This window comes from Arvicanthis niloticus, chromosome 12 (genome assembly GCF_011762505.2).
Source record: "Arvicanthis niloticus isolate mArvNil1 chromosome 12, mArvNil1.pat.X, whole genome shotgun sequence".
Taxonomy (NCBI): Eukaryota; Metazoa; Chordata; class Mammalia; order Rodentia; family Muridae; genus Arvicanthis; species Arvicanthis niloticus.
This window is the reverse complement of record NC_047669.1, coordinates 71,623,548-71,633,656: the sequence shown is the minus strand read 5'-3', so window position 1 is coordinate 71,633,656 and position 10,109 is coordinate 71,623,548. Positions and strand designations below refer to the sequence as shown.

At 44.1% G+C, this 10,109-nt stretch overlaps 1 protein-coding gene across 6 annotated transcripts in view; it reads left to right on the top strand.

Moving 5' to 3' along the window:
* The first annotated feature begins 249 nt into the window (after positions 1–249).
* Positions 250–10,109, top strand: part of Scaf4 (SR-related CTD associated factor 4) — a 58,443-nt gene continuing 48,583 nt past the window's right edge. For 4 of the 6 annotated variants that reach the window (XM_034515758.2, XM_034515756.2, XM_034515757.2 and 1 more), the window contains exon 1: positions 251–787. In XM_034515758.2, the coding sequence (XP_034371649.1) occupies positions 758–787 (30 nt within the window). In that variant the 5' untranslated portion in view covers positions 251–757. Of the gene's footprint in view, positions 788–10,109 lie in introns of all 6 variants that reach the window. The other 2 variants (XM_076943121.1, XM_076943119.1) reach the window with 1 other exon arrangement.

Here is a 10,109-nt window from a genome sequence, read left to right as displayed (position 1 = left end):
CCGCACGCAAGAAGTCGAAGCAGGGGACTTGGAGACTGCAGACGCTCACCCTCCGCGCTTTGTTTGAGGCAGCAGCGGGGCGCAGCCCTGCCTGGCCACGATGGTACCACAATGCACCCGGGAGCCCTCGGCCCGATCCTGAGCCCAGAAGACCGGCACTCTCCGCAGCCGCAACCGGCGGGAAAGCGCGCGACAACGCGCGGTCACACGCTAGCGGCTCTGCGCGCGGCGGGGGCGGGGCGGGGGCGGGGCCAAGCACGAGCGGGGCGGAGCCGTGCGCAGGAAGCGCTTGGAGGCCCGAGCTGTCCCAGGGTGCTTCGCGCGGCGTGCACTCCGGTCGCTGCCGCCATCCTGCTGGCGAAAGAGAGGAGAGAGACAGAGAGGCCCGCCCGCTAGCCGGCCCGGCCAGTGTGGGCCAGTGCGTGAGGGCGCGGGGGGCCGTGTCAGCGCGACGCAGAGCGCAGCCGCCACCGCCAAACGGACATGTTGGAGCCCCGCGCTGCCGCCACCTCCCATCCCTCTTCCAGCGCACGGGACTGAGCAGGGGCCCGCCGCCTCTGCCTGCGCTCGACCGGCCCAGCCTCGCAGCCTCGGCCGCAGCCCCTTCCTGCTCGGCCTCGGCCTCCGCCGCTCGTCGCCTCCCGTCCTCCTTCCCCCTACGCCCTAGGGCCCTGCCGGCTCCCGGCCCCACTCAGCCGCGGCTCGAGGTCTATGTGACCGGCGGGCCCGGAGCAGCCGCCGCCGCCGCAACGCGAACATGGACGCCGTCAACGCCTTCAACCAGGAGGTGAGGAGTGCTCAGGGCAGGTCTGCCGCGGGCCAGCCGGGCCGCTTCTCCCGCTGCCCGAGGGCTTTCGAGCACCGAGTCCGGGTGGGGACGCTTCCTGCCCCGGGTTCCGGGGCAGCGGGCCCGGAGCCGGGGAGAGGTCGCGGCCACCGCCGGGGGCTGACCCCGCGCCCCTCCCCCGCCAGTGCCCCCTTCGCCCCCTTCCGGCCTGTGCCGGCTCCGGCTTCTCCAACGTGGCCCTTGTGTTCCCCGCCGGGCTATCGTCTTTGCGGGGCCGGGATCCCGCCAGAGGCTGCAACAGAGCGCGGGCGGGCCAACTCAGGGGCGGGAGTTCCCGTGGGTCGCGGGGCCGGCATAGCAGCCGCCTCAGCTCTCCTGTTGCTCAGGCCGCGGCGCGGCGGCCGCTGGACTCTGATCCCGGCCGGGGGAGAGTTAGAGAGGGTGTCTGCACTCCCGCCTCCTGGATTGACACGCTCACGAAGGAACACCGAGAGATAGTTCCTTAGCCTTTCTATCTAGAACGTACCCTTTCTGTACATCATGACACCTAAAAAGTTAAATGGGAGAGCAAAGTGTACGCCCCGTTTAGTCCGCTAGAAAGGCTGCTTGCGTCTCCACTTGCTCACCCTCGCACCGCCCTCTCGGGGTACTTAATCCTCAGCTCCCTTCCTCAGGGACATTTACGTGTGAAAACCTCCCCAAACCAGGAACAAAGCTGCCTGCTGCCTTAAAGCTCTCTAGTTGTATCTCTGATCGTTCCAGGTGCTGCTTTTGGAGCATAAAGTCCATACCGTCTTATTTATCTGAATGGATTTGGGAGGAGGAGACGACCATTGATGCTTTAAAACGCAGTTACAGACTGGAAACTATTGTGGATTGAGTTGGATTATGTTTCTCGTTTCAAATACTAAAGATAAACCACCATTGAAGGAGTCTGATGTCATAGTTTGACACGTGTTGATGTGGTGTTAGAACTTGCTTCATCTCACAATGAGATTTCTATGGCTCAACTCGAAATAGTATTAGGGTGTTACTCCTCTTTCTATTCGTAGCGCCCTAGTAGGGGATCCTCCAATTGATCCTGCAGTTGAGAATATTTATTGCTGTACAGATTACCCTCTCAAAATCCTTTTCCTCAGTTGATGCGTCCCAGACAGCAGTCACTGCACCCGGTGATGGGAAGTGAGATGAAGGAGTTGACTAGAGAGGGTTCCCGGAAGTCGGGGAGAGTGTGCCAAGTGCTCAAGTTCAGCGTTGGTTTGTAGAACTGCTCATCATAGCAGGTGCCTGGCAAAGGGCTGTTGAATATATGGGAACTTAAATAAATGCCAGTCTTAAGATTTCAGGCACACCTCTGAGGTGGAAGCCAACCTGCAGGCTAATGAACAAGGAGGAATTTTAGTGTGTTTTTAAAAACCAGAAACACTTGCTCCTTATTTAAGGTATTGTGGAAGGTGATGGCATCAAATACTTTGTTAAAGTATCTAATGTTAACCATTCCACTTAATGAGGGTCTTTAGACTACTAAGGGGGCAATCAACAGATCAAGACTTATGGCCACCGAACTTTTTTGGTTTTTCGAGACAGGGTTTCTCTGTGTAGTCCTGGTTGTCCTGGAATGCACCCTGCAGACCAGGCTGACCACCGAACATTTTAAGGACAATAAAATTTGAAGCTTCTAGATGAATGGATGAGGAAAAATAGCCTAAAACTGCAGTCAGTTTGAATTGCTTTGAAATATGAAGCTTAGGATGTGTGTGACTCTGAGAAGGGGAAATAGCATTTTGACCTTTACATGGCACACTGAGCATTTCTCATGTTGATTTCCCTGCATCCTAGTCTATGAACTTGAAGTTACATTTGTTAGGTGAATGTTGCCATTGCCAACTCTCTCTGCTGAGTTGCAAATGAAAACCTAAGGTCTTGTTCTCATTCTCTTTTTCCCCCATTCAGAAAGCATTACTGAGAGGTCAGGTCTTTGTAACATTGAATCTCCCAAATCTGCTGGTGGTGTAAAATTGTTGAGTTGTTCAGCTGTGTCCTTAACACTGGAAGGCTCTCTGTCACTTGGAGAGTCTATCTAATAGAAAAAGAACAGTTTTTCCTCTGTGTGTTGTGGTGTGTCCACGAGGTGTCAGTGAAAACTCAAAAGAAAAGGTATCAGTGTTAGGATTTCAGAGGAGGCGGTTTGAAGGGGCAGCAGGACTGAGAAGTGAGCAGTAGTTTGATTCTGGGAACTAGCGGATGGTAGTGTGTGGTGTGATGTTTCAAGTCTAAAGTACTAGATTTTCATTTTGTACTGGTGTCATGTGGGAGAGGCAGGTGTAGGTCAGGAGAGGCATGAAAGGATGGGAGCCAAAGTCATTCAGGGACCTTAGTGCCTGGCAGTTCCATAAATGACTTTTGTCACTGTATTCTAGATGCCTAGATGGTGATGGTGCCATCAGTACAAGACAGTTTTCAAAATTACACTTAGTGGAGAAGAAAGTGTGTTTGGTTGTGAAATAGGTTAGGTTGCTCTTGTGTGGAACAGTCACGTGGATATTTTTGGCAACCAATAGGACATGTAGTTGGAAGTAGCCAAAACAGGGACAGAGTCACTCTCAGATGGGTGCTGGTCCAAATTCCAAGGTGCAGGGGAGAGAGAGAATGTGATCTGGCTTGTTGGGCACTTTATGTCTACTTTAACAGATAGGTATCCCTGAAGCCTTGCACAGACGTCCAGTTACATATAGAGAGGCAGATTTTCAAAGACGTTAAATAAGAATTCACCCAAGGGCACATTTCTAAATAATAGCAGAGCCAGGCTTTGAATGTAAATGTCTGTGCTTAATTGATAGGCTTTGTAGAGTACTAAGGAACTGGCCAACAGATCTTAAGGCCACTGAGCCTTTTAAGGGTAATAGAACTTGAAGTTTAGGGTTGAATGGATAAGGAAATAAGAGGTCAAGTGCACTCTTTGGTTGTTTGGTTTTGAGCAGTTAGAGGAAAAGGCTGCCTGATGGGTAATGGGAAGTCAGCTAACAGTGTCCTAGCACTGCTGAATGGCAAGCCATGTGTTTATGCATGTTACACAGTAATTTTTGTAAGAGGTGGGACTATCAGATGAGATTGGGTTTTGTGGGTAGTATGGCCTAAATCCTAGTCTTATTAGGTAGAAAGAGAGGCTTTAGGGCTGGAGGCATGGCTTTGGTTAAGAGTGCTGGCTGCTCTTGCTGGACCCAGCTTCTCACACAACAGTCTGTAACTTCAGTTCCAGGGGATCTGATGCCCTCTTCTTGTGCACAGACGTAGACACATAAACAGAACATCCATGTACATGAAATAAACTTTAAAGGAGAGAATTGAGCATATTCAGGGAAGGGATATGAAGAAGTTTAAAGCAGCAGGAGAAGGTTGGGAGTGGTAAAAGGAAGAGGACAGATTGGGAATGATGTCACTGAGGTCTGCTTGATACAGAAGAAGAAAGGGGAAGTAATTAAAACACTCATTAACCTGCTATTTGGATGCGCTATTCTCTCAAAGACACTGATAAATAAGTTTTGAAGGTGGACTAAGGCAGGTCCATGGTGGCCAAATTGTGCTCTACTGTGGTTTTCCTCAGTGTGAAAGTTTAAAATTTTGCTGAAGTTTATGGAATGAGTAAAAGTTACAGAATTTTTTAGCTGGGTGATGGCTGCCTTTAATCCCAGCACTTGAAGTAGAAAGTTAAAGATTTTTTTAACCCCTTTAATTATATTTTTAGGCTTTCATTTATCTATGATTTAAAAATCTTGAAAGTATAAAAGTTTGTAAAAATTTTTATAAATGAAAATGAGTTATTTTTTATTTTAAAATAGCCCTTTTTGTCTTTGTCCTCACCTAAGCTGTTACTTCCAGCAGAGATAATCAGATGGTGAATTGAGACCTGAGAACAATAAAGACAGAGTCTGTATTTGTACATACATTTCTTATTGTGCATATTAAATGTGCATAAATTCTACAAAAAATCCATTTTTGCTGATAAACTGCAATAAATTTTGTCAAATGTATTCCTGTGCACATCCACTGATGGTTGCATTCACACTGCTCTCACATCCGCCGAGCTGACAGTTGTATTCACATTGCACTTTGACTCCTTTAGAGACACAGTGTTAAGGCAACAGCAAACTTATATATGTATTAGAAGTTTAAACTCAAAATCTATTGCCAGGGCAGGGCGGGGTTGTGGAGGACTTCCATTCAGTAACAGTCCCTGGCAAGCACTGTGAGAAAATGAAAAAGGAGAGGAAGCATCTCGAGCCTTGACATGAATACAGTTCTGAACTCAGACCACGGAGACCACCGAAGAGGCTTTCTGAGACTGTTAGCACTGAGGTGTGGCATGCATACAGTGCTGCTTTAGTGAGGCAGAAGAAAATATGAGTAGTTTAAGACTCAGCTTATCTTTAAAGCCAGACAAATTAAGCTGTGACTACTTGGTTATGAGCTGATGTTCTATGGCCACTCTTGACTCAGCACTTACCCTGAAAGGAGAAGTCTATCAGCTGAGAGTTTGCTGTCCCTGTTTACACTATAATTGCGTTGATGTTTTACCTCTTGGTTACTAGGCACAATTGTTAATGGAATTTAGATCTCTGATGTGACTGTTCCTGTTTTTTTTAACTTGTAATGTTAATACTTTTTTAATCAATCTTTATTGAGAGATCTGAGTGGGAAAGGGGTTCAGAATGCTCTTATTTTGTGAAAGGGACATACTAATCTGTTAGCAATTTCTTACTGCACTTGCCTATGCAGTGCTGTATCCAGGAGAGTTTGGATTCTGTTTCTTCTATTACAGTTACAGTTTTCTTCTATTCCTAACTCTGATCTCTGTCAGTGTTTGAAGTCTCTTTACATAGTAATAATGGAAGGAAATCTGGCTCTTCAGAGCATTCCAACTGCCCTTATCCCTAGTGTTCTTGATAAAAAATGTGTTCCTCTTTAGCATTTTTGTAAAGTATTTAGCTCCAGAAAGTTATTTATATAAATAATAAATTGATTTAAAGATAAATTTGAGGAATAGAAAGGTTTCATTTCTATACATGGTTAAACAGAATTAGGGATAGTCTGTACCTTCATTTAGAAGGATGACAAAATGGTGGGTTTCTTTGTCTAAAGCCAGAAATAAATTGTCGGGTTTGGCCATGGGATAGAAGACGACACAGTTTAAGCGTTTCATGTTACCTTGTGTGAATGTCTGTATACATTGAAATCACATTTTAAGTTACCTTGATAACACAGTGTTATATTATATACCCTGACCATGACTGTTGTGTTCAGCATTTGTGTGGCTTGTTGGTTACAATCTTTATAATAAAGCTCTTTTACTGATGTGTGTAAATAGACACCTTACCATGTAGCTCTGTTAGATTAATCTGAAAACCAGGGGAAACTCTGGGAAGCAGTTAATTAGAAACTAAGATTTTTTTTTTTCCTTTTGTTATGTTTTATCAGGGGTGAGTGGACAGCAGACTCACTGGCAGCCAGCCATCCAGTTACCTCTCAAAAGTTTTCATTTAGCCGGACAGTGGTGGCACATGCCTTTAATCCCAGCACTTGGGAGGCAGAGGCAGAGGCAGGTGGATTTCTGAGTTCGAGGCCAGCCTGGTCTACAGAGTGAGCTCCAGGACAGCCAGGACTACACAGAGAAACCCTGTCTCGAAAAAACCAAAATAAAAAAAAAATTTTTCATTTGTGTTTCATATGTGCAGTGCCATAGTATAAACCAATGTGATTGGTAATCCCCACTGGAATGGACTCTAGATGGGCAGAATAGTTGACAGTGCAGGGTTTTCGTCACAAATGCCCATTTCCACAAAATTACTTTCAGACATAATCAATAATTAGTTTTTTTAAAAAAGGGCCAGAAAAGAAATTTGAACTGTATATACATACATAGAATCATACCAGTTGCAAGTAAGTATCACAGCAGAAAAAAGTGTAGTCAGTTAGTACCTAATAAAACTTCTTTAAAACTGTATTACTCTGTCACAATGGCTACTAAACTTAATCTTCACAATTTGTTCAGTAGACAGTTAAATGACTAGAAATTCTTAATTGAAGAAAAAAATGTTCTTTTAATTACAATGTTGTACATGAGGCAGCAGGTTTATAAGCAGGAAGTCCCTGGGAGTCTGGTAGGACCTCATAAAAAACCTGGTTGACAGTAAGATTGAGAACTTCTAATACCATCTACGTGTACTGCATTAATTTTAGTGTCAGTTACCATCTTGATTAAAAGGTGCTCTACAGAGGTAAGTGAAAGTACTTGCTGAGAGTGTCTGACCACCTGAGTTCAGTCCCTGGTACCTTAGTAAAGGTGAAAGGAGTGATGGGAAACCACCTAACAGGTTGTCACCTGGCTTCCACATAGGCGCTCACACACCCCAGTGATGCTTTTTACCCCAAAAGCCAGTGTCTGATTTTTACCTGTTTATACCACTATAAACTTCTATATGAATTCCCACTTACTGTTTGTCATTTAGTAATGACATTCTGCATGATTTTTGTTCATGAGGCTTCAGTTTTAAAGCTTCGTATTCACTATATATTTGTTTGAAGCTGACTCTCTAGCTCTTTGCAAATATATTAGGAACATAATCTAGCAGGGAGGATGCATTGATAGAACCAGTATAGTTGAGTATATTGATCAGTCAAGCAGAAGAATATACACTGGACCCAGAGAAGTCTCATTTTCACAAGTTTTCACTGACAGCTTGAAGTGGGGAAATGGGTATTTCCTGGTGAACTTCTGCTCAGTGGATTTGTAGTCTAGGTTGTATGCACACTCAGCAGTGGGATGTTGGTGTCTCAGCAGGAGCCACTCCTCTTTAGGACTTATGAGTCTAAACTAACAAGATACTAAGATGATGGGGATATTTATTCCTGCTGGTATTTATATTACAAATGCTTATTGGTAAGTAAAGAATCAACAGAAAGTGTGTTTAGACCAGACCTAATACATCATATCCCCTTGCTAGTCTGCTGGTGTTGCTGCCTCTCTGTATATGCTGTTGTGTTAGAGCAGGAGTTGACCAACTTTGTCGCAAGTCATCTCCCTCTGAAAGATCTCCAGTAGCTTCATGTACTTAATAATGAGATTTCTATTTTGTCCTTTCCCTGTTCTTGGCTAGCATTAATTTTTAGCTGAAGCAATAAAACCCTACTTACATAGGGTATAACTACATAATTATTGAAATGTATATAAGTTTCTATAGGTTTTATTTTATTTTTAGGAGTATTTTGCCTTTATGTATGTCTGTGCACCAGGTGCACACTGCCAGCAGAGGCCAGAAGGGGTTGTTAGATTTCTGAGAATTGCAGTTGTAAAGCCACCATGTGGGTACAGGGAGCTGAACCTGTTCCTCTGATAGAGCAGCAGGTGCTCCTTGTAACTCTTTAGGTAACATGGCATCCCTTAAAAATTAATGCCTAGGCTGAGGATGTGGCTCATTCTGACAGCCTTTGCTGTGCAAGCATAAGGACCTGATTGTGGATCCCAGAACCCACTTTATAAATCTGGGTTTGGTAACATGTGCTGTAACTCTAGCACTGGGGAGACAGAGGCATGAGGATTTCTGGACAGCTACTCTTGCTAAATGGGTGAGCTCCACAAGTTTCTCTGGATAGCCCTCAAAGTTCTGCCAACTCCCTTTGTAGACCAGGCTGGCCTCTAACTCACACAGATCTGCCTGCCTCTGTCTCCCAAGTGCTGGGATTAAAGGATTTGTGCAGGTACCACCACACAGTTTTTAAAATATGTGTGTACCACCTAATTCCTAAGAGACTGCAGAGAAACCTTGTCTTGAAAAACTAAAAGAAAACATTATTTTGTTGATTGCTAAATTTTATTCAAAAGGTATATTTGTTTTTGACATGGTACTTTAAGAAGTTATCTAGAAGAGACAGGTCAAGGAAAAACAGGAGGGGGTGGAAATTATGTGTTTGCTCATTGATAACAACCAGGTGCTATAGCCAGTGTTAAGTATCTGTCTAAATGCTAAAACTTTTTCTAATTATTTTCCAATAAAATGATTTTATATTCTTGAACCAAGCTCTTTTTTTCTTTGTTGATGTCTAGGAGGAAATATTTATCTTATGAAAAAGATTTTTCATAGGTGATTTCAAGGAGATACTAATGTTCAGTTCACTGGTAATAAACCTGTTCTTGAGACCTGGCTGTGTGCTAGTGAGATAGAGCGGTGGCAGGGATCAAGCATGGACAGTCTCCTAGTAGTGTGTGTGTGTGTGTGTGTGTGTGTGTGTGTGTGTGTGTGTGTGTGTGTGATGGGTGTGTATACACCGCAGTGTGCTTGTGGAGGTCAGGGTAACCGTTGGAGTTAGTGCTACCTTTGCATGGGTCCTCGGGACTGAACTCAGGTCATTAGGCTTAGTGACAAGCACCTTTATCCACTTAGCCATTCTGCCGGCACTAACGTTGCTTAGGATCACTTTCTGGCACAGTTCTTGAGCAAATGAGGAGTTTTGGATTGACTGCAGTTCTGTGAACCAAAATGGAGGTAAGGAATAGAAGAGATCTGCTGTTGGAAACAGGAGCTGAATGGTTTAAAAAACAAAACAAAACAAAACAAACAAACGGTGAGGGAAGCGACATTTGGTTCTGAAGTGAAAAACTTGAATTTAGGATAGATTTTGGAAATTGTAGGCAAAGTTCTCCAAAGTGAAACATAAATTGGGGTATATTAGAAACTACTTTGAAAAATGTCTTCTATCAACAGTAAATGGTAACAGAATTTGGACTTAGTAATGCAATTAGAGAGTAGAAGGAAAGCAAATGAATATTGTTTGTTCTGTTACTATGCTGTTTTTGTCGTGTAAAATACCTGTTAAGCTAAAATGGTTTTATGTTTAATATCAACAAATTTTTACATTTATATGTGTTTATTTTGTAAAATGTTTCTCTACGTTCTGGAATTAGAAAATTTGATACATTTGTGGAGAAATTTGATAAATAAAAAATTAGGAAAAAAATTGAACTGTGTTTGAAATGTAGAAATCTGAGGAAATCTGAGATTTTATAAAGAAGTAAGTGGGGAAATATGCTACTTACATCAAACTGAAGACCTTGGATTGGAGTGTAGAGAGCACTTGGTTAACATGGAGACCCAGGGGTCAGTCCCCAGTACCAAGAAGGACAGAGAAAAGGGGCAGGAGACAAGAATTCAAGACACTGCTCATGGGAGCAATGAAGCAACACAGTACCTTTCCCCTGCTTATTTTTACAACAACTATTTTGAAGTTGAACTCTTTCTGTTGACGTAGGCCTGTCTACATATAAGCA